Below are 24,614 nucleotides of genomic sequence, written 5' to 3'. Positions count from 1 at the left end.
TGAGCCGTGAATATAATTTATTCATATATTTACACAGGAATCTGTTACACAGACAGTAGCAAAAAAGGTACAAAGGGAGCCCTAAGAGTTTTCATTTAACTTTAGGATAATACTTAATAACAAAAATACCTTAAAGACATTAATATTATATAAATAAAATAATATAGAAGGCTTTAAGCTTGTTCCCATTTGAAGGTTTGAGACGGAGTGGGCTTAGATGAGTTAGAGCTCTGTTTCTGAGGTGGGCTCAGGGGCAGAGGGGAGAGCGCTTCAGTCTGCTCAGCTAGGTTCCAGCTTCTTCACTTCTGGGGGGTTCTCTGCTTACCCTTCTCTTCTTGCTGTTCTCAGTCCCCACTTCACAAATTCCAAACAGGAAAATTTCAGTTCAAACTCTGGAAATTCAGATTTTCCATAGGATGACCCAGGAACCAGTGACAGTTGCAGATCCATGGCTTCAAAGGGCTTTGGTCACAGGATGTAAAAACGGTCCCAGTTCTCAGGGTTTGTTATCCTGAGGAGACGGAGGGTGACCAGCTCCCTAAGGTGTTTGCCCAGGCTTTCCTACTGCCTGACTTCAGCCCTTCAGCAATCTGTATTGTCTTCTCAGCACTTACTATGTTTTTGCTTTTGTTTCTCCAGACAGGGTGTCTCCATGTAGCCTTGGCTGTCTTGGAACTAGCTCTGTAGACCAGGCTGGCCTCAAACTCAGATTCAGCTGCCTCTAGTTAAAAGCATACCCCACTGCTGCCCTGATAACACTGACTCTTGAAGGGGGAGAGGGGAAAGAGTTTCTTTGTTGTTGTTGTTGTTGTTGTTTGTTTTTTGAGATAGGGCCATTCAGTGTAGCCCACACTGCCCTTAAACTTGTGGTTCTTCTGCCTCAGTTGCCTGAGTGCTAGGATTTCGGGCATGAACAACATACTCAACAGGAAAAAAAATCTTTAGGATTTAAGTTTTCACTTTCCCAAGCTGCAAACAATAAATTTCATTGGGCAGACGGCAGGCAGCAAGTGGAACTTTCTGTTGTCCTCTTTGGCGTGATTGGTCATAGGATTTTTACAGAAGCTACAACTTTTAAATTAAAAAAATCTAAAGAGAAAACCTGGAGAGTCCCCTCCCTGTATTTCTTTCAGGTGGTTCCAGTACCGCTGGTTTCCCAAGCAGAGCACAGTGCGCAGAAAATTAAAGAACTCTGGAAGTCTGTGTGTGACCGAACAGCCAGTGCCTAGATGTCCTCAGATTCATTAAAAATGTGACTGTAAAAGGCCCCTGAGGTTAATGACGTTACCATGTATCTGAAACACTTAAAAAACTAACACATAGTCCCAGTGCTCAGGGAATGGAAACAGAGGGATGCTGACTTCTAGACTAGCCTGGGCTACATAGCAAGACCCTATGTCAAATACCCCCCCCAAACTAAAAGCTAATATAATAATTAAAGTAAAAGCAACTATGCTAAGTACATACATATTTTATTTAATTTCTAGGAACTGGCTAGCTACAAATATATCAGTGAAAAAAAATTTTTTTCCATAAGAAGAATAAATAAACTCTCCCTAAAGTTTTGAAATGCCAAGAGCAGCAATTCAAAACTATTTTGACCAACAAAGTCCTCCCCACAGCTCTGGCAGCTTGAAAAAAATCTAATCATTCTCATTAAGAATGTCACACTTACTATAGTACAGAAGCCACTGCCCTGCCGGCAAGCTACCCCACTGCAATGTTGGTCATGGCTGCTGTGAGTAACTTGGCCTGATTCTGAAAGCAAACTGTTTATCTGAGGACTTTTTGGGTTGGCTTTGTTTCCATGCATGTGAGTTCTGTAAGGCTTAGATGGCTACAGAACTTAACGCTTAATACTGACATCAAAGGTAGCTTTAAATAATAATTATTCTGCTTCCATTTCTTCTTTCTCTTGGAACATGTCGACTTTATAAATACATTACAATCTTCATGCTACCCCACCCCCCAGCACACAGATGGGTTTAAATTCCATTCCAGAGAACATCACCTGGGTAAGGCGCTCATGTGCTTGACAATATACAGTCAAAAAGAAAAACACAAGGCAAGCAAAAGCATGGGTTTGTCGCTGATAGTCTGAAAGTCGTTCCCGTGGTGAAAAGCAGTTTCTGAGAATCTGGAAGCCTTCTGGAGCTGCACTTGGAAATGACTCATGACCACAGCTATCGTGTGGGGTTCCTTTTACAGAGGGCTTTCAGCCACCCTTTTCTTGTTTTGTAGGTAGAAGATGCGGTTCTCTTCAGAGTAGGTGACTTTGCTGAGAGGTAGCCTGTAGATGTCAGGGTTTTTCGTGGTCAGCAAGAGAAACGGTAGCGTGGCCAAACAGAAGGCCCAAGTTCCAGCAGGTAAATGGACCTGGGGACAAAGAGACAGGCCACACGTTCTTTTGAGATTCCATTTAAAGTGAGTTCACACAAGGAACCCCCTGAACTTTCAACCCAGGGTACATATCAGCTGGGGGGTCATTGCTCTGGTATCTGCTGTGCACCCTTGTGAAATCTTAGTCATGTCTAAGATGTCGGGGAATCTAGAGCTAGCATTCATTGGAATGTTTTCACTTGTCTTTCTGCAGTGGTCAGGTTTGTCCCTTCTGTATGTTTGTCTGGTTTTCTCGTTTATCCATTCTTCTTCAGCATGGTGTGCCAGGATGACACTGGGCACACAGGATGCCAGCAAACAGCGAATCTCCTGACCACTCATCACATCCGCAAGGGCTTCTCTGATTAGTCAACCATAGTGGCCTTTCTGACCTTGATTTTGCTCCAGCACTGAAATCTCCTTGTTCTTATTCCTTTTTATTTTCTCTCTTAAACAGACTTTTAATATCTGGGGGGGGGGGGAGGTGCCATGCTTCAATGCTGCTATGTCAACTCACACATTTCTGAGTATTCTATGTTGATTAGCTGTCGTCTTTTGTGTGGACCTCATAAGTGTGATGGGGAATAGGGTACCAATTCCTACACTTTATCCTCAAACCAAGGGATGGAGCCTCAGGATCTGAAGTTTCCTTGCTCTTCCTAGCTAACCCATCCATCCAGTTATGATTCACAGACTGATGATGCCTATGAATATATATGTATATATATACATATATATATTCTATCATATATATGATGGATTTAAAATAACACCTGTTTCTCTAGTCAGTTATCTATTTATCTTTTCAGATTTCTTAATAAGTAAACTATATTCTAAAGTCAACTTCTCAACACCAGAGTTAGACTATGAACATGATAATGTGGTATTGAGTTATTGATAAGGCTACTGTTAAAGTTATCCTTTAAACCAAGCAATCTGACATTTGTGATAAGCCGGGCGATTGTAGTTTGGGCTAGAGTTTGCTGTGATGTTGGAGGGCGGGAGTGGCTGAGAGCCAGCACTCGCCAGAGCAATGGATGACAACCGTGCTCACGGCTCCTGTCACCAGATACTGCTCAGGCGGGCATCAGTGGACTTCCACATCATTGACAAGTCATGCAGAGGACAAAATGGGATCAAAGAACTCACCACAGCCATCAGGTGTGTCATACAGGCTCCGACGTAGGCGGTAAACAGGGCTACGGGAAGAGGAACGAACACTATTTGGTAGATGTAGTTTTCACCAGCATCCTAGACTGTTTACGTACACTCCGGGGTTCTACTAGCCAGCCCAGCACCCAGGTCCCCAGTTATAAATGCGAATTTAGACTCAGAAGCTATACGTTCAGACCCTGGCCCACCCCTGCAGAACTCATGGTCTCCTTGGCTGTACCACAGAAGCAACAGGACCCAGCTCTTTCACAGGGCTGGGTGAGCATGAGGAGAACAGCTCACATTGGTCACATGCTCAGTGTTCAATGGAAGTTGTCTTGCAGTGTGGTCTGCTCTTTTCACTGTCGTGGCAATACTTTAGGGAAAGGTTTTCCGTGGGAAACAAACTGCCATGTTGTTTTCTACACACATGACCGAATTTAGATGAGACAGCCTGGGTTCTCTACAGTCTCACTGCATCTAGGATCCCCATATTAATGGTTTGAATTTTATAGTTACAAAAATTATGGAATCTAAAAATAAGAAGGCAACAGCTTGGAGCATGGCAAAAGCAGTACAGACTCCCGAGACTCTCTTCACGTAATGCCTTCTCATGTGCTAACGGTGGGCATACAACTTAATTAATTAGCATCTGATATTTTTATTTACTTTTAGCAAGAAAAGAGAAACAAACCAATGTAAATTCATGTTCTGATCACATGTGTAACTTTTACATGTAAAGCAACAGGAACAAAGGGCTCAACCAGCTAACCATCAATTTCTCTGTCTTGGCTGAGGAAGAGGCAAGGGACCTGGAATGTCCTCAGCTTTCCCCAAACTGAAGAATGGCTTTCCTATGTTGTTCACATAGTCTTTTAGGCCACTGTTAGACAGCCACCAATCAATCAATGGATCAATGAATACCTATCAATCACATGAGCTATCTTGGGAGCATGGCAGAGACGATGAGAGGTCTCTCTGATCATCATTTCCTTGTTCTTTTATCGATAATTTATCCCCAGCACCATGTTGCTTAAATAGTGCGATGAATCCTCTCTTGTCTTAGTTTCTCATGCTAATGAGGCCTAATTTAGACACAGTTCTACTTTTGGATTCTCGGTCTTCCTTGTATTTTCTGTATAATGAATAAACTCAGAATTTTTTGTTTTATCATTCAGAACTTAAAGGTCTGCTTTAGGGAGGCAGACAATGAAATCTCAAATGAAATTTTCTATCCACCCAGAGCAACTGTGAACTCTTCCGTCTTGGCAGGGTACTAGGGTAACACTCTGAGAAGGATGCTCATGACTTGGGTGGGAAGGATTCCCCTCTTCGCTTTCATCAATTTCACTCATTTTCGAGATCTAACTCGCTCATTCAGCATCTATTCCTGGGTACTCTTCTCAGCACAAGCTGCATTCTGGCCTGCTCTCTTTAGCACCATCTCTTCCTCTGAGCACACCAGACATTATTGTCTCTTATCTCCTTCAAAGGCCCAGCACTTCTAAGACACGCTTCTGACACTCTTGAATTTTGGACTGTTAAATGCTTTGGAATAATCTCTAAGTCCATGCTGCTCTTTTCCCTACAGATAAAGTCAGACTAATGAATGGCAGGCTGCCATCATGAAGACTTGCATGCAGTGCAGAGCTGGGAAACTTCTACACACTGTACATCTGTGATCGCACTAGAAAAGACCCCTAAAGCTCAGTGAGAGCCTGGATTTCATGGTCAAAGTCCCCTCTCAATGCACGAGAGAAAGCTCCTATAGTAACCCAACTATTGATAAGGTACAAAATAGGCTTATAACTTCTATAAAGACATAAAAACAAGGCTATTCCTTGACCACCCGGCTCCTGATCTCCAGGTAAGGAAAGCAGCCCTGTCAGGTACCATTGCAGGTTCCCAAGTTCTCCCTGGAAGATACTTGTGGGAGGCAGAAAAGAACAGTTCTGTAATCAGTGTCTGCTGTTTATTTACCTTGGCAGATAAGGTGGGCCTTTTGTTTGGCAGTGACAGGGCAACGTGGGCAAGCTGAAACGTCCTGTGGCATTTTACACAAAAGGCTTGCCTTGCAAGGGGTTAGAGGTCTGTCCCAAGAGTTTATGTGTGTGGGTATTAGGAAATCTGCTGGGGTGCAGCGGGGATGGGGTTGATACTCTCATACTGTCAGCCTCAGAAGGAACTGAGATGGCTCTCTGGGGATGGGCGCCACATTTGTGGATATTGCAATTGCCATTCCCTTTGAACTATCAATTTTGATTGCAGAAACATGTTGCAGAAATATTAATATAATGCACATTTGGATATTTATACCAAAAGCATTCACTTGAGCAATATCTTAAATGGCTCCAAACCAGAAGCCATGTAAAAATCCCCTGCATGACAATCTCATCATATCTAAAGTATCTGTATGACCCCAACCAACAGAAGTCTGACATCTTGAGAGGTAGAGCCATGATCTCCTGACTGTTCACCTGTACTAAGAGAAAGGCCCTGACTTTCAATCCCCATTGAGAGCTGTCACTCAAACAGCTGGGCTCTCTTGGGAAACAAATTCTTAGAACAAAGAAAGGGGACAGACATCTAAAGAGACCAAATGCTAGGAAAGACAGACACAATGGAGCAAACACTTAGTCAAAACCTGAAGCAAAGAAGGCACTACTAGAAAAAAAAAGTATGGATAAAGTTAAGACATTGATAAGGACTAGAAAACAAGGTTAATTCTTAATAAGTTAATAACTTATGCAAAGCCACCAGAAAAAAAGTTTTCCATACCTTTAAATAGAACAAACAAGTGTAGGATACTTATGTTTCATATGATGTATGCACACACTATTTAATCCTAGACAAATTCAGAGGAGGCACCACAACCCCTCTTTTAAAATGGGGAAACCTAGACTCAACAGTGTTAGGAACCCTGCTGTAAATAAGTTCCAGGTAGTCTGGTAACAAGGCCAGGGTTGGTCTTTGTTTTGGGTTTTTCTTTTAAAAATTTTATTATTATTATTATTATTATTATTATTATTGTCAGGGTCTTACTGTGTAGCTCCTACCTCACCTCACCTTCCAAAATTATATCAAAGGCAAAGTAAGTACGGCAGACAGAAAATTGCTCCCTAGTGGGGTCCACATCCTGATGCCCAGAATCTGTGATTATGAAAAGGAATTTACAACCTTGGTTAAGTTAAAGATTGTGAGTGGGAAGCTTATCCAGGATGGGGTTAATAGACCATGGTCATCATAAGGAGCTGTACAGAAGGAGTTTACAAAGATGCCTGGGGGAGAAGGATGGAGCAGCCTTCCTTTCTACTTTATACCTCTTTGTACTGATTGAACAATGAGACTGTTACAATAATATTACAATAAAATAAATAATGAAAAGATTTTCCTTTGGGGGAAACATTTGCAAAAGTCTTAGGCTCTATCCTTTTTGCTAGCCTGTCAGAACCAAATCCACTTTTCACGTGGTCAGAATGCTTTCTGCTTGACTCAGGCTGTCCCTACGCCAACCAGCACCGTCTTCCCTACCAAATGGCCTCCACTTCTGGGCTAGGGCTCACAGAAAAGTCACCATCTCCAGGCAGTACTCCCTGATAACTCTGACAATAATTGCCCCACCCCAGATCCTGCACTATAGATTTCTTCTTGTTCTGGTCCAAACCTTGAGAGCCTCCCTCAGAACTCCCCTCCCCTCAAAATCACCAGGTGCCCCTTCTAGTCCAGTGCTCTCTGCTCAGGAATTACAGGGGACCCAAAGTTTCTAATCCAAGGTCTTTCCAGTATCCACCCGGGCTACAGTATGAATATCTAAATACATTAATGCGCTTGTCGCTACTGCACACACAGAACCGTAAAGAATCCACTTGCGATAAAGGTGTGAAAGCAATCTTGGAACAAAGCTGGGGCCAGAGGATGAGAGATTCTATCCCAGTTAAACTAAGAATCTGTCCCCTAGCACTTGGCCTGCTTTGCTTTGAACTTGAGAACAGATGAAGAGCAGAGTAGCAAATATTGACGGAGCTCAACCGAGTCACTACAAAGCAACAAAATGACATCTAATTCTGAGATCTATTAGCTATGCCACAGCAACCTAAACTGAGCAGTGTCTACAAACACTCTGCCTCCACTCCCCTCCTGCACTCCAGATCCTGCCTAGCACGGGGTCTACCATGACAACTAGTTAGACGGCTGAGGTCGAGCAGTCTGGAGATAAAATGACGTTAGACCTCCATTACATCAGGGTAGAAAGAATTCCTCTACAATCCACAACCCCTTTACCTTTCCGTATCCTAGGGTGTCACTCTTTCCACCCTAGAAATATCTTTCATGTTTTTACTTGTGTGGGACTAGAGACGACACAGGCTATGGGTGAATGTCTGTCCCTCATCATCAGGTTGTGGGGGCCCACCAGCTTCCCAAGTTCTTGAGGCCCACCTTACTTTAAGGAGCTGACACACAGTCTGAAAGCTACAGCCAGGAAGCAGCCCAGGGTAGCAGAGCAGCTGTGGGGAAGATTGGAGGATTTATTCCTCCCGGACTTAAAGTCCTCCAGCACTTCCCTGACCCAAGGTCAACGAGAAGGATGGATCTGAGGGAGCTGGGGCCTAGCCTAGCTCTGCAGGTGGGGTCTGCTGGGGGTCATGAAGGCTAACAAAGCAGTTCTTTGCCTCCCTGTCAGAAGTACAGGTTTCTCCCTCTGCCCCTAATTCTGTGCCGATCTAGCAATCTGTGTATTCACCAATATTCCTAGTGATTTCAGTACAGGCTCAGGTCTGAAAACAGTTGATTAAACCAGCCCTCAAAGGACCGCACGAAACCCTGCCTGGTTCATCAAACAACATAGCTTTAGTAGAACAAAGTATTTCTTTTTAGGTTTTGGGGGCATAACAATAAGCACACACAAGCTTCCATATTAATATATATATATGTGTGTGTATGTATATATATGTGTGTGTGTATATATATGTGTGTGTATATATGTGTGTATGTATATATATGTGTGTATGTATATATATGTGTGTATGTATATATATGTGTGTGTGTATATATGTGTGTATGTATATATATGTGTGTATGTATATATATGTGTGTGTGTATATGTGTGTGTATGTATATATATGTGTGTATGTATATATATGTGTGTGTGTATATGTGTGTATGTATATATGTGTGTGTATATATATGTGTGTGTGTATATATGTGTGTATGTATATATGTGTGTGTATATATATGTGTGTGTGTATATATGTGTGTATGTATATATGTGTGTGTATATATGTGTATGTGTATATATGTGTGTATGTATATATATGTGTGTATGTATATATATGTGTGTGTATATATATGTGTGTATGTATATATGTGTGTGTGTGTATTTGATATTCTATATCGACTAGAATGGCTACTAGGATTTCACAGGCTCTTCCTTCACAATAACCAGTGTGACAGGTAAAGATGACTTTAATTCTCCCAGAGGAGGAGCATCACTTGCCCCCACTCACAGGAAACCCAAACTCCAATCCCGGTCTGAATTTCTCATATGATTCTTTAAATATATTTTTGTGCCATTGTTTACTGCTTTCTATGGTTTTGATCGAGCCCTCAGGGCACCCCCTACATATGGGCACCCACACCATATGTCGACTACTCACCACAAGCGAGAGCCAGGAGGTGGGTCTGCCAGGTGAGTGCCATGAACATCCCTCCAATTGCAATGCAGGCCAGAGAACTGTTGAAACCCCAGAGCCCAGCATAGATGTCTTCAAACGGAGCTGCAAGACTGAGTCCTGTAGGGAAAAAAAAAGAGTGGTCAGAGCTTGGGACAAAGAGCAGGATGCTGTGCAGTGAGTTGTGGGGTCCTGGGAAATATCCTAAGGACTCCCCTTGCCCAGAGACCTCGGGAAAGCTCTGAAGTATAAAAGACGCCTGAGACATGCACGGGACGGATAAGATGCCAATGTTAGGTTGCGAGTCTTATACTCACCTGCGATGACACCCAGCAGTGATCCAATAGCAGCATGCAGGCACATGAGTGGGGAGGAAAGGAGAATGGCACAGAGGAAAATGCCCCCCGTCCATGGGTTATCGCAGCCGTATATCTGACCAACTCCCACTGGAAGAGACTTCAATAACTGCAATAGAAAAAACAGAATTGTAGCCACTCAAACAACAGACAAGACGACCACAGCACACTTAATACACAACAACCTTACAGGTTGCAATTTTTAGAATTAGCATGTTTTATCCATCAAGATTAGTGCCAATATTTCATTAGTACAGAAAAAAAACCCTCTTATCTCATCTGTTCTTTAGCTGTCTCTAGAGAGGAACACCAGTCCTGCTCAGGTGTCTGCCAAGCAGCACAGCTCTCCCAAGCCTCTTGTGCTCGCTAACTTTTCCACTGTTGTGAGGCTTGCAGTGTGGTCTCATGATCCCTGGCTCTGATGACCTGCTCTACCTTCCCTAGTGTGGCAGGGACACAGGACATGATTCAGTTATTTCCTGCTGTCCATCAGTGCTGGCAGCGAATCAATGCTGTTCCACAGTCTGTAGAAATACTCTTACAATTGAGTTGGCTGCCCAGATTAAAAGGCCAGTGAACGAAATAAGATTAGCTCATCCATAATGTAGAAGTAATTATAGCCAGCTTGATGAGTCAGGACCACATTTGCCCGGCTGACCCCGAATGGAACGTGTACCATTTAATAAAAATACCTTTGGCTTATTTTAGTCACTAACACCTGTCTATCAGATCTGAAGACACGAAAGCACAGACCTTCCAATTCTGTTTTCTGGTAGAAACCTGAATCTACCTGAAATGTTTACAGAGTGACAGTTCTCAGGAAGGGAAAGGATTTGGCTCAAACAAATGATGTTTCCATATAATAAAACTTTTGGTTGGGCCAGGAAAATATAACCACACATGGCTTCTCCCTTTGAACAAAACATTTCCTGAAACATAATGGCCTCTCTACCTTCTCACGGATCCTTTGGTAAGAAACCTAGAAGCAATGATTCTCACTGCCAGGGGAAGCCCCAGCTTGGGCTTCCAAACTCTTGGCTCTTGTTCAGTGCACTGGACCACACCGAGACTTGGTCTACCTTAAGGTGGTCTCTAAATGCTTTCTGTACCCAGTCTTATCTATAGATGGCCATCTCCCATCTCTTCTAGACCTGGGAACTTTGCACAGGTAGAGAATGGATAGACTTTTTTTTTCTCTGAACTTGGTATCTATGTATCTCTTGGGTAGCCAGGGGTGGGAAGGTTGAGTGAGCTATCACATAAAGAGGCTCAGAATCGGGGGAGGTCAACTGACCTTCAGAACCTTCCTGTTGATAGTCCCTATCTGAGCTCTCCAGGGCAGCAGGCACTAGCCACACAGTTACTGAGAATCTGAATTGCGACAGATGAAGTTGAGAAACAGAGTTGTGAATGCATCTACATCTAACTTCAAATGGGGCTAATGAGTGCCTTGTGAGACAATGTAGTCAGAGAGAGTGATACAGTTTGGCAGTGCTACTTTTAACCAGTGCTACTTTTAACCAGTATGTGCTTTCTTTACATTCGGGGCTAGTTCCAAGTGCTGCCATTTGCTTACTGGGTCAAAGATAAAGCAAATGTTATGTAAACGCCTCCCATGTTCTCTCTCAGCAGAGAGGATGGTGAAGAGCACATCTGATCTGACAGCTGGAGAGCGAGTCTGCACATTGAACTAAAACCCAAACCAGCAAGCCTCTTTTGTTTTCTTTGATTTCAAGTATCTCCTTAGTTTCAGAAACTAAGAAACATTAAGAAAGGGTCTAAGACGCAGCTCATTGGCAGAGTGCCTGGCATGTATGATGCTCTATTGCAATCTGTATACACACACGCGCACACACACACATACGCTCACATGCACTCACACATGCACACACATACACATGAAACCTTCTGCAGACTTCTTATAGAAACAAGTATGGAAAGAACCAGGATTTCAATTTGCAAGAAACAACTTTTTTTAAAAACACGGCTCTCTCTGCACCTATCTGTAAGGAGGTGAACCATATCCACACCCGGTGACTCAGCGGATCTCAAGTTGTGTCCACCAGCACTGTTTGGAGGAGGTTGTTGATACAGATTCCCAGGCCCCACTCTACCTTGAGAGCCCCTCGTATTCTGTAAGAAGGCAGAACAGCCAGGTTCTGCAGAGCCCAAAAAGTCTAACAGTTCTGACTAGGGGAAGCTGCTCATGAATGCTCTTAACCGCAGTGAGAGATCACCTGCCTTGTCTCAGCCACTCAGACAAGAGCTAAGCTTTCCACAGTGTCTGATCTCCAATGAACTGTCCTTGGGAATTCTTGTTCTAGATTTTTAGGGGGGAAAAAAAGTTGATATTTTACCTCAAGGGCATTCAGCTCGGTCCATGTGATATTGGGCACGGAGGTGACAGGTGTGAAGAGTTTGCTCGGAAAGAATGCATTGTAATGTCCCGTGGCCGAAAGGTACATCGACAGCGCCATGTTGAAAGGGAGCGTGAAGACAGGGAGGTCCCATTTGCTGAACACGGAGTTCAGTGCACTTGAGAAGAGTGGGCTTAAGGAAGGTCACAGAGGAATGAGAATCAGTGCGAGCAGTCAGGCTGAGCCCCCAGCCTCTCCACGAGGCAGCCTGCTGCAGTTCTAACAAGCTTTGAAATAGTACGCTGACAAACCTTCCACAGGGCATAGGGGCTGGGGGGGGTGGCGGTCAGTGACTTGGGATCAGACCCATCTCAGAGACAACAACTTATCTAAAACACACCACAAAATCAACTCTTGGCTGACTTTTTTGGGAAAAAAATACCCCAAAAGTGGCTCAGAGTAAGTTATAATCAAGGTTTTAAAAACAAGTTTGGAGCTTGTAATAAAGAGAAATCTTCTCCGCATAGTTAGTGCCCTGTGGTCCTGGGGTCTGTCCTCCACCCCAGGGTTCGCCACTGTCCTGAATTTGGAAGATAGCACTCTGTCTTTCTTCTCTATAGGTTTCTATTTTGGAGAAAAGAAATGACTAGGGTTTGGGGCGCTGAGGCTGGGGACTAACGGATTCTGTAGGAGTGGTCAGAGTGTCTGTCCTTGAGCTGTTATTGGTCACCCTGAGACTTTACACCTTACACACACACACTCTTTTCCTCACTCCATGGTGTGCAAGCTTAGACTTGCTTTGAATGGTGGAGATCAGTGGTTCTCAACCTGTGGGTCACGACTCCTCCAGGGGTTGAACAGCCCTTTTACAGGGGTTGAATATCAGATATTTTGCAAAACAGATATTTTACATTACGATTCATAGCTGTAGAAAAATTACACATATGAAGTATCAATGAGATAATTTTATGGCTGGGGCACAGAAGCCAGTTTTTAAAGATCCAGGTTTTATAAAGATGGGGTTGAATTTAGAAAAAAACAAAAGAGGAATTGGGCAGCTTGGTTGAGTACACAAGGTGACCCCACTGACGGGGTGGGCACCTTCAGCTCTACTTTAGAATCCCCTGGGGGATGTAAAAACCTCAGCATCTAGGCAACAGCACAGAGCAGGTGTACGCGCTAAGTGTGTAGTTACGGTTGAGAATGCCTGGATGAAGGGGAGGTGCAGCTGCTTTGATATAAGGACAAATAACCGGCTGTAAGAAAATCCACACCTTTAAGATGATTGCTTTAGTTTCCATGACCAAAGGTATAACCTGGTTCTAACTTTTTAAGTATTTGTTTAATTTGTGACATTACAATTATTATTATGCTTTGCCTCTTTTTTCCCCCCTTAGAGAACCTCTCTAGACTGATTAGCCTGGAACTTACTATAAGTCCAGGCTGACCTTCCACTCAACAATCGGCTTCACTTAGCCTCCCAAATGCGGGCATTATAGGTGTGTGCCTCGGTAGCTGGCACCACTTAACTAGTTTCCTTTTATCTTACATTTAACCTGTGTTTGTGTGGGTGGGTGTACTGTGTGGGCTTATGTGGAGAGGCTTGTGTGGAGGTCAGAGGAACACTGGGAAGTCAGCTCCCTCCGACCATGTGGGTTCCTGGGGTTAACCTCAGATTGTTATCCTTGGCTACAAGTGTCTTTTTCCGATAAGCCAACTTGGCGGCCCTATTTCACTATTTAAGGTGTAAAGGTCAATGGCACATTGACGGTGGTGCACAGCTACCACTGACTCACAGGGTAATTGTCACCTTACAAACGTGTGCTCCTTAACCACCAACCCTTCATTCCTTCTACCTGCCCCAGGCATTCTGAAGACCAAGCACAACTTACCAAGTCATAGACATTACAAATATAGGGAATATCAGCCACCAGAAATAGTTGCCCTTGTCTGAGAAGACAGCCATGAGGATTCCCACGAGGGTGGCGTTGTAACCGTGGAGCCCAGCTGCTATCGCTGACCTGCAGGCATGGGGGACAGCACAGACACTGCCTGAGTGGACGTAGTCAGGGTCAGACATAGACACAAGCGTAACTTCTAGAGATCACATCTGCTTTAGAAAACACAGTCTTACCTGGGTATGTGTTCCAAAGCCTTTCATGAATCATGCAAACACAACTAAATTGTATAAGGAAATCTACATAGATAAAACTCTGAAATGTGTACCTGGGACAAGACCCTCTAGGGTTTGCCACAAGGCACAGGAAGGATGGCATCTGGTGGAGGAGAGGGGCTTGGGTAGAACAATCTGCCTTTCCCGAGGAAAGTCTTATTTATTTTAAATCACTGGGGACCTTGACTTAAACAGGGCTTTCAAGCAGTCTTAATTCTGATTTCTCAGTGAGAAACACATGATTCCAGGAAGGCAAGTCCTTTCATAGAAACATTCAATGTTAAATTAGTGGACATTTTCGTCTTCTTGGGATTCTACTTTGCGGACTCTAAGTGTACATCCCCAGGTTATTGCAGATAAAAATGACGATTTTTACTTGCCCAAGCACCTATTTAATTATGTGCACACTTAGCCCCTCTTTTTGAGACCTCTCTGGGATGGTAAAATATTCAGTCTGTCTCCTCAGTTCCTCTAGAGAACCCTGACAAATACGCCCGCTCTGTGCTTACTATTTAACATCTCTCTTTTTTTTTTTTTTTTTTTCGAGACAGGGTTTCTCTGTAGCTTTGGAACCTGTCCTGGAACTAGCTCTTGTAGACCAAGCTGGCCTCAAACTCACAAGATCCACCTGCCTCTTCTGAGAGCTTCAAGTGCTGGGATTAAAGGTGCGCACCATCCCTGCCTGGCCTTACCATCACTTTTAGAGTGCCATATGTCAGCCTCCACTCTGGCTGTAATGGAATCTATGGCACAGTCAGGAATGAGAAGCCACAAGTAAGCAATGGGAATATTCTGTAGAATAAGGCCCTAGTCTGGCAAGCTCCCTCCTTTTGGATTCTGAGAATTGGAGATGAAGGCATCATGAAGGACAATAAGTTCCATTTCCAGCCTGACGCTCAGAGATAATGACTGTGGGGACCTAGGGGGTAAAGGTTGTGAAGTTCGGTCAGATGCAGGGCCTGTAGGGAAGGAGCCACCCTGCAGTGGTGTGAGAGTTTCCCGCTTTGATCTGACTTTGCACAAAGGTGCCAGTGCAGCCAATAGGCTGGCGTCATATCTGCTCAGCACGGTGAGGACACCAGCGGTCGGCCTCTAGTTTCAAAGTCCTTTGTCTCTTTTCAGTAATCCTCCCGAAACTGGAGTTATCCCTGAGCACAGTGGGGAGCTCTTCAGACTGAACCTCCCTCAGCGTTGTTGGTGGAAAATGAATGGCAATATTTACAAGTCAGGAGATGCCCCAGTGCCAGCCACAGGACGATTCAGTTACTTAAATGGAATTGTCGTTCTGACTCGGGATGAAACGCAGGTTTTTGTACATGCTTGGCCAGTGCTCTGCCGCTGAACTGCATGACTACCCCAGAATCGTGCTTCATTGCAGCAAAAACAGTGAGGGATAGAGCTCCTCACTCCCGGGATTGAGCTTTGCATAAGCCAGGGAACTGAACTGGCTTGCGTTGCTCACGGAAGGAGATAACTATGTTACACTAGTGAGGGACACGAGGTATAACGGGGGTTGCTAAAGCCTCTTTTCAGGAACTCAGAAGCATTTTGCTTCAAGTTGTAATAAATAATTGTATCAGTAAAGGAGACTTCAGCAGGCTCTTCCCTGGCGTTAGATGAGTCCTGGCTACCAGACACAGCCAGTAAGACTCAGACTGGTCCCTTATTCAGATGAGAAGGATAGAAGACTATCTGTGATCCTCTGGCCTCTGACGAAAGGCAGAGAGTTCTGTGGGATAAAGGTGTTTTCACGTGGAAGGGTGTGGCTTTATTATGACTGCCCATGGTAGCTGCCCAGCTAGTAGCTCAGAAAGACAAGGGAGCTAGCATGTGCGGGCTTGCCTACCTGTCTTGGCTCAGCAAGAGGGCTGTCAGAGTGGAGACCACAGTTCCTACACAGCCACAGAGAGCCCACCAGGGGTTCTGGACCAGAAGTCCCACCAGAATCAGGATTCCACTGATGGGGTTGCTGACGAACACCACCTGGGATATGCCACGGAGAATCCAGTCCACAAACTGGAGCACCACGGGCTTGTCTGGAGAGACAAGATGAGCAGAGGTAAGGAAGAAACAAGGTCACCCTGAACAAAGCCACCAGAACCCGCAGGAGCTGAAACGTTCAGGTATTTTTTGAAGTCTCCCTCTGATCCCTTGGCTTGTTTATAGTCTGTCCACCCTGCCCCTACTGGAAGTCAAGCTTCAGAAATCAGCTGAGGCTCCCATTTGCCGTGCTGAGATACAGACTAAGCCAAAACAATGAATTATCAGTAGGGAAAATTTCTTTGTTAAGTACTGAGATTGTAGGATGCAGACTCCCCACTATTCACACACACACACACACACACACACACACACACACACACACACAAAGGTGTGAAAAGGTTAGCAAGTTAGAAGATGCAAAGCAGGAAACTGAAGTGACGGCTTGAGAGCAGAGCTAAGACATGGGCAGAAGCACAAGCAGAGGGTTTCCTCGAAGCTGCTTCTCTCATCTCCCACCAAACGAATGTGTAGATACCTTTAAGCCAGTTAGCAAATTCTTTCATATCACCAGTGACATAGCCAAGCACTCTGAAGCCACAGCGTCTCCCCCGACATGATGAAACCTGGTTTTCACCCCGGTCTACTTTAACCATGGTGGGACTGTCTTCCAAGGCCATCTCTTCCTCTGGGTCCTTGAAGGAAGGAAGGACAGAGCTTGTAAACATCCTGAACAAAAACCCTGTGGGTTGGCTAACTTAGGCTGTGCAGTTGTTTGGAAGATGAGTTTGGAGGCATTCGCCTAGACCGAGGCAGTACTGAGGGCCGAGAACTTGCTCTTCTTTCCCCCTGGAGGACCATTGAGGAACTCATTGTCCAAATCAAACATCAGCCTTTGTCCTTGATGTCTTTAATGCTACCACGAAAAGGTTCTTGTCTGTACCCTCAGAAGGCTTGGGTTCTAACTTAACAAGTGTTTGTTGAGCCCCCATTTCCTGTACTCAGGGGACTTAGCAGTGTTGAAGAAAAAGAAAAACAGATAAAGTCAACACAATAAGTTAAATAATATAGAAAGAGCTAAAATAAGTAACTTTTAAAAAAAGATTTATTTATTAAGCATACAATGTACTGCTGGCAAGGAAGCCACCAGGTCTCATTACATTGCGGATGGCTGTGAGCCACCATGTGGTTGCTGGGAATCGAACTCAGGACCTCTGGAAGAGTAGCTAGTACTCTTACCCTCTGAGCCATCTCTCCAGCCCAAAATATGTAACTTTAAAATTTGCATTTTTAAAAAACTTATGCAAAAATAAAAAAATTTGCATTTTTGTTTTTTACAAAATAGTAATTAGAAGTCTGAGTGGTAGCACACACCTGTAATCCCCGCACTTGAGAGCTGGAGGCAAGAGGATCGGGAGTTCAAAGCCAACCTCAGCAACATAATGGTTCAAGCACAGACTGGGTTACATGAGATTCTGTCCCAGGAAAACACCAACATATGAAGCATCCAAACTACTTATTTTATTTAAGAATTCTTTGAAAAAGGAAAAAAAAACAGTATGTGTGTGTTGATACAGCCTAAGAATCCCCTACCTCAGTCTCCAAGAATAGGATTGGTTGAATTTGTTCTTATGTTAGGCAGTTACCTCCGAGGGTCTGTAATTTGGACTTCGTCATATAAATGCATAAAAGTAAGAAAGATATACCACAAAGATGCAGAACAGAAGTTCTCAGCTTGTAGGTCGAGGCCCCTTGGGGGATGCGTGACCCTGTCACAGGTTGCCTAGGACTATCAGAAGACACAGATATTTATATTATGATTCATAGCAGTAGCAAAATTATGGTTATAAAGTAACAACAAAAATAACTTTATGGTTGGGGGTTGCCAGAACACGAGGGACTGTATTAAAGAGTTGCAGCATTAGGAAGATTGAGAACCGCTGGTCTAGAAACTTAGAGAGGCAGAAATGGACAAGGCTGTCAAAAGCCAAAGATTGTGATGGAACGATTGCGTGCTATAAGAATGCACAGGGTTTTATCATAGTCAGAATGTCTTGTCAGAACCCAAACACTAGAGGCATAATGTGTGTTGACTACAGGGTTACCTAGTTCTTACGATGAGGATATAATAAGAGAGAACCAACATCCTTGGGGTTGGTACCCTGCAGACACAACATGAAGAGTTCATGGAGCCAACCACAGATGCGAGGACTACCACCGATACACTCCTAGAGGTGGACACTGGGAGAAGGACAACAGCCAGGTCACCCCGGTTGTATGAAGAAAGCACAGCGCAGACAGGTAAGTAGGAAGTAGGCAGCCCCATCGTCAACCTTACAAGCCTTCAGTAGAGACTATGTGGAAACCACAGCCACAGAAGACAAGACCAAGGGAGTGCCCAGAGCTGCACCGATACACCAGCCCACCTCTCCTTACAGCAGGGCATGGACAAAGTTCCTCCAGCTCATTCTGGTCCCTTCTATTTGCCACATTCACCAGCTAGCATTTGATAGCCAATAAAATGATGTCTTTTTTACAAATATGGACTCTAGTTTTGACTTACATTAATCCCAGTACAGAATCAATGTTTCATTACTGATTTATTACTGCATAACAATTTTACTTCTCTCTCTGGCTCACGCTGGCCTTGGACTCACTATGATCCTCCTGCCTCTGCCACCCAAGTGCTGAGATGACAGGTATATTCCACCACACCTGGCTGTCTTCCTGTTTCTTAAACAATGGTGCACTATTGATCGTCATACAAAGTTGGAGCCATTTCTACAATGCATTCCAGACCAAGGTCATTGTACCTTGGCAACGCTCAACCTAACACCAACATTTGCGAGTCTCTCAGAGAATCTTCGTATTCACACTTCCTTTTTCACACTGAAAAGTGCTGGAGCTATGGAACCTAAACTATACTCACATAACTCTGCTCTATGCCTAAAATTTACAAACGCATTTAAGTAACCCAGCATTTATGGAAAAGGGTCTTCTATTTCATAATCTAAGCAGAGGCTATCACTTATTTTAGACCTCGGCCTCTCAAACCTCATAACTGAAAATATTGTGGGGTTATACCCTTAGCGACAGCAACCCATTTTCAAAGTCACACCTGGTTATAAGAGGCACCAGGCTTCAGTCTCAGCCATGACACGAAGAAGCTTGAAGGACAATTGTCCTGAGTTGCTGTAATCGAACATGTCAAGGCTTGAAATTGGCCATTTCCATCCACCACAGAAATCAATTCCAGAAAACACAAGTGCATGCTCTCAAAATGTCCAGCTTGTATTTATTTAAGAGAGTTTCGGATACCACATCACCCCAGAGATTCGAAACCTGATAGTGTAACAGGCCAGACATGACTGGGAACCTGAATGGCCTGTGTCCCCTGCAGAACCACCCCAAGTTAAGACTAACCTATTTTCGTTCAAATCCACAGCCCAACCTAGAGCTGTGCCTTAATTGTTGGGATGCACTGGAGGGCTGTAACTTCATTCCCCACTGCTCCACACCACAGAGAAGGGCCCATCCTGACTGCGCAGAGTGGCTACATCCCAGAGGCCCTGGAGCCAGTTATTCTAAACGGCTCATCTTCCTGTAGCTCCTGAGGGCCCTGACACCTGTTCCAGATTGCCAGCATGAGGGCCCGTTAGGAGAAATCAGTAGTTTAAATCTTGTTCACTCTAGAATGTTATCATCCTACAAAGTCTGTGTCTCTTTTGGGAACCGGGATACTGTGCCAGGAGAGAAACATTCTAGCTGATGCTCACACATTACATTTCCGTGGGGAGAGGGCAGTGAGGGGGATCTTAAGCTAACACAAGCAAGAGAATCATAAGCTCTAAGCTGTGCTTTCCTGGCTTTTCCAAGGCCCATTAAATGCCCTGGCTCAGGGGTAGAGCCTCTACCTGTCGGGGTAGCGAGGCCACATACCATACCCAGCAGACCTTGCTGACTACCCATGCCCAGCCTGGGCTCAGAAGAGACACCAAGCTGGAAACAGGCTCTAAGGTTCCCCAAGGACCAAACTGCTGGAAGGGAGCCTACCTGTTCTTTCCACCCGTGTGCCAGAGCCAAGCTTAGCCGTCTGAAGCCTCCTGATGCTGCCTCACGAGCTTTATTTCCAAAGGGGTCTATCCAAAGAAGACCGTGATGGACGTCATCAGTACCACCAATCAAAGACTGTTCACTCATCCTTCCTTTTTTCCATATATGACAAAGGGCAAAGAGATGTCAATCAGCAGGATATGTCCTGGCTCTGGGGAGCACAGGAAAAGCTAGATCAGGGGAGACAGACAGGCCCGTGGGAGTTTCTGCTAATAAAAAATCTTCCCTGCCCTGGTGCCCTAGAGCAGAGGTCCCCACTCATTGAGGAGCTTCCAATGGGAGGGAGGAAAGAGGACACTGGCAGTGTTCATTGCATTCAAGACAGTTCTTTGCCCAGAAGTTCTAGAATGTTCTATGTGTGATATTTGTCTCTTTCTCTATCATTCACTTTATTTTCAGAGTCTTCTACTGACTTGGTCTGAAACATAGAAACTTTACCAAAGAGACCTGAAGAATCCACAGCTGTGGAAAAATATTTCTGACCTATCTTATGGGAAAAAAGTGTATGTGTTTGTGTGTGTGTGTGTGTGTTTGACCTATGGCAAGCTATCTGGCTAGTACTAGTATTCCTGGTGTTTGCATTATCGGCAATTTTGCTTGGTACGAAACAACACCGAGCAGTCCCAATGGCAAAAATCTTCTACTATGCTAAGGAGTGGGGGACAAGAAAGAGAGAAAAGGAAAACAGGAGGGGAAGGATCACGATTCCTCAGAATGAGCGCCTACTGCTTCCTTTGTTCTCTGTCTGCCTTCCTCAGCCCACACAGCCCACAGAACTATTTCCACAAGGCCAGCATCAATATTATCTTATGGACAGAACTGGACAAATATGTGGATATTTGCAATCTCACGGTTTAGAGATTGCAAGGTTCCATGTTATAGAAAATGAGGCTCAGTGGTACCTCTCAAGTCTACCCAGTCCACGGCAGTCAGAATCAGCTTATGCAGGCATTAAGACCTGTGCTTCTGTCTTCCGGTTTGGGGCCAGGCAAGCTGGTGTCACCCAAGGTTTTATTTAAGTCACCAATGGCAGTAGCAGCTTCTGCATGGTAGGATCTGAAGTGGGTGTCAGGCCACAGCACTCTGAATTCACAGTCACCGTGAAGTAACTCTGGACCACCGGGTCAAACAACGACAAAGAAGGGGCTCTGTGCCCTCTCTGGGATCCGTTACTGTCTGTTCAAAGCAATACCAGTGGTTCCTCAAAGCCAGCCTCTCTCCTGCACCACTGACAAGGCTATCAGTGAGACTTCAGGAATATTCTGGAAGCTGTGCATGGTGAACCTGCTGCCGGGAGTTGGAAAGCGTGTTTGAGAGGCCAAGTCACCAGTGGAACGAGGTAGTGCTCAGTATTTGTCCTGAGACAAACGCGAAGGCCTCACGTCTGCTGTCTTCCCTACTCTCTCACACACAGTGAACCCATTGTTCTGAGGCATGGATTAGTAATGGGTTCAATTGGAGAGGCCTGAAAGCCCTCAATTTTCCATGCTTTGAGTATTGCTTCAAATAATACCAAGTGTTAGATCTGGGTTTCTTAAAACGTTTTTGTGTTTTGTCATGATAAAAAAAAAAAAAAAAAAAAGACTTTCTGTGCGGACATTTATTTGCTACTTTGTCTAATCTTTATTTTAGGTCATTTTTGATCACAATGGCAGGAACTGCTCAGTTCTCCTCAGAGCTGTAATCAGAAACAAAGAACCCTTGTCAGGTATTTCTGCCTCCTGATTAAAACACTTCCCTCCACAGCAGACACCACTCCTCAGAGCCTTGAACTGTGCAGGCATGGGGCTCTGCAGGAAGCCACCAAATCTCTGTCTACGCTTGTGACTGATCGGAGTGCCCCATGGGCACACAAGCACACTCCCTTCAGCAGGACAGCACACGCACAGGAGCCCCAAGCCCATAGCCGGAAAGGGCTGTTCCCAGTACCCCACATCTTGTGAGTCATAAAAATGGCTGCCGCCAGTTTTGCTTCATGCTTTCCAAGCGTGCAGCCTGATGAAACTTCTCATTGTGTCGATTAGGCCAGGTCATTTAGTATACAGAGCGAGTGTCCCGTGGGAAGGCTCATCCACTTCAGCCCAGAGCAGCTCCCACTCTCCCCAGGAATCATAGCAGAGGCATTGCTTTTTAAGCTTCTGGGAAGAGGACTGTGGCTTTGGTGAATAGCCTTCTAGACTAGCAGAGCTTCAACTATTCAGTTCCAACAATTAGAGACACAGTTCACCATTTAAAGGAGAGCAGAGTTGGCATGGAAAGGCAAGAGGGTAAGAGAGGGCAGAAAGGAAAGCAAACATGATCTAAATACAGTCTGTGCATGTATATAGATATTGCGATGAAGTTCATTAACGTGTATCATTAAAATACCTAATATAATAAATAATAATACAAAGTATAGTCTCCGGAGTTAGACACAACTATGCTCAAACTCATGTTCTGTCTTTAAAAAGGAAAAGGGACAAGATTAAGAGGACAAAGACAAGCTCCAACAAGAATAACTGGAATTAACAAACGAGGGGGCTACTTACCCTGCAGCTGGCTTCCCGGTGGCAGAAGGCAAGGCCTGATAAAGAGTGGCCAGGCTCTCTCAGAAGGGAGAGGTGGTGCAGGAGAGGCACCTCACCCTTTTATACCCACAGTCTGCTCTTCAGGTCTCTGAACTAACTGGCTTTCTCCTCCCACTTCATCAATGCCAGAACAACACGGGGGTGGGGTGAGGGGTGGGGGCATGACTGGTCTCAGTACCTCAAGTCTCTCCATTGCTTTCTCTTCTTTTGACATGGTGCCAACGGTTCTGTGATGTCTCCACGGCATCCCGGGGTCTTTACTTGGTGATAAGCAAACTCAAACTCATCTTTTCTCTTCTATGCCATTTCCTACCTCCACCTTGAAATTTTTTTTTCTTTTTGGAAAGATTTGTAACCAGAAAGGATCCACATAGTGCCATTTATACAGCAAATAGCTTCTCTTGCAATAGGAGTATGTTGGAGTTGATACTTCTGCTCTAATATGAGGACAAGGCTCAAGGGCGGTGGGAGAGGGGGCAGGGACAAGGGGAACACAAGTTATTGCTATCTGTTGCCTGTGCAGGAAAAAAAAAACAAACCCACAAATGCTTCCCTGGTTGTTCCTCTTTTGGGTCATAAGCCCGGGATGCACAGCCTTTAAAATGTTAGCAGACGGAGGTACAGAGCAGAATCTAACATTGAAACGAAAAGTCCCATTCGTCCCCATTCTTCTTCAGACCTCAGTTTTGTGGCTTGTTCCACTATGGCAGAAATACAGTAAAGTCGTGGGTACCACGTGAACAAAGAATTAGGAAAAAAACAAAAAAGAAAAGAAAACTCTTCCTGCTCCAAGAGGGTCTCCTCTGCACGCTGGCTGATGTGCAGAGTCGCCTTATCGGCCCTCTGCCAGGCAGCTCAGGACTCTCGGGCTCCACCCGCTGGATGCCTGCCAGATCACTGGGCTTCTTCTCTGCAGGGGGGCCTTCCAGTGCCTGGGGCTGATCCCAGGGGGGGGGGGAGCCCATGAGATCAAGTTCACTATGAGAACTTTGAGATTCAGGCAAATCTCTCTTTACACCTTTTTTTCCTGGTAAAACAAGAAGCAAATGAGCCCTCCTAGTCCCCCTGCCGCTGGTGTGAGGCCAGCTTTGGGAAGGAAAGAAATCGTTCTAATTTTTTTTTTCTTTTCTGGTGTTCGTTAAGATGAATAACGAACCACAATAAACGAACCGCAATTTCCCATAATAATGATGATAAACTATAGTGATAAAAAATGATAAGAATGACCTAAAAGGGGTTGAGTGTTTCCTCTGGTTGCCAGCATTGTTAAACACCTGGCAGGCATGAGCCATTTGATCACCTCAAATTACATATGGAATGCTGGGTGTTAGCTCACTGGTAGAGAGCTTGGCTTGCCTTCCATCCCTAAGGCATTAGGTCCCAGTACTTCAAAAATCACCCCCCCCCAAAAAAAACCCCAGCCCAAACAACCCTGAAGACCCAACAGAACAACAGGAAACCAAGCAAAACCCTATAGGGTGTCTTTATTCCTATTTTGCAAGTGAGGAAACCAAGACTTATTTATTAATAACTTGTGTGAAGTCTGGACTGTGGGCAACTCTAGCACCCTCCGCTACTGCCAACTTCTGCTTGTTCTGTTTGCTTAATTCACTCATGAGTTCAGTCGTCCTGATCGTCATGTAGTACATACAGACTGGAGCTGCAGCCTCCAGCACCCGGGCAGCCTTCTGTCTCCTGCTGTTATCAGGCTGGGTGAGTGGAGTGAGCTAGTCGCAGGTCTCCTGGACAGAGCCACTTTCTCCGGCCAGCACTCTCCCTTCCTCCCTGGCCTCTGCTCCAGTCCTGTAAAGCCACACCTCAAGTGCAGGTCACAGAATGCAGCCCTGAGTCAGGAAAACAAAAGGATA

The 24,614-nt window shown here is 44.8% G+C and overlaps 1 protein-coding gene across 4 annotated transcripts; it reads right to left on the bottom strand.

Annotated features, from left to right (window-relative positions):
- On the bottom strand, positions 1-23,035 carry Slc14a1 (solute carrier family 14 member 1 (Kidd blood group)). Of its 4 annotated transcripts, none has more exons than XM_057789324.1 (10): positions 22,925-23,035; positions 20,120-20,205; positions 16,605-16,761; positions 15,933-16,122; positions 13,806-13,934; positions 11,914-12,106; positions 9,518-9,665; positions 9,186-9,320; positions 3,529-3,578; positions 1-2,376 (listed from the first exon to the last, which is right to left on the bottom strand). In XM_057789324.1, exons 3-10 carry the CDS (start codon positions 16,744-16,746, stop codon positions 2,203-2,205), a joined length of 1,161 nt encoding a protein of 386 aa, XP_057645307.1. In that variant the 5' UTR covers positions 16,747-16,761; positions 20,120-20,205; positions 22,925-23,035; the 3' UTR covers positions 1-2,202. The 4 variants fall into 4 exon arrangements, with proteins under 4 accessions (XP_057645307.1, XP_057645304.1, XP_057645305.1 ...); XM_057789321.1 differs by lacking the exon at positions 22,925-23,035 and adding an exon at positions 22,708-22,762 and having other exon boundaries at positions 20,120-20,330; XM_057789322.1 differs by lacking the exon at positions 22,925-23,035 and adding an exon at positions 22,708-22,734 and having other exon boundaries at positions 20,120-20,271.
- Positions 23,036-24,614: the final 1,579 nt, after the last annotated feature.

Source organism: Chionomys nivalis, chromosome 14 (genome assembly GCF_950005125.1).
Source record: "Chionomys nivalis chromosome 14, mChiNiv1.1, whole genome shotgun sequence".
Classification (NCBI taxonomy): Eukaryota; Metazoa; Chordata; class Mammalia; order Rodentia; family Cricetidae; genus Chionomys; species Chionomys nivalis.
The sequence above is the reverse complement of the archived record's forward strand: the minus strand, read 5'-3'. Positions and strand labels throughout refer to the sequence as shown.

Bases quoted from the DNA above. Each gene is read 5' to 3' on its own strand.
- Slc14a1 (XM_057789321.1), bottom strand. From the start codon at position 20,266: ATGAGTGAACAGTCTTTGATTGGTGGTACTGATGACGTCCATCACGGT. The intron at 9,666-11,913 runs GTAAAATATCAA...TTTCTATTGCAG, and splicing joins CCGAGCTGAATGCCCTTGAG to TTATTGAAGTCTCTTCCAGT. The intron at 2,377-3,528 runs GTGAGTTCTTTG...CTTTGTCCCCAG, and splicing joins TGACACACCTGATGGCTGTG to GTCCATTTACCTGCTGGAAC.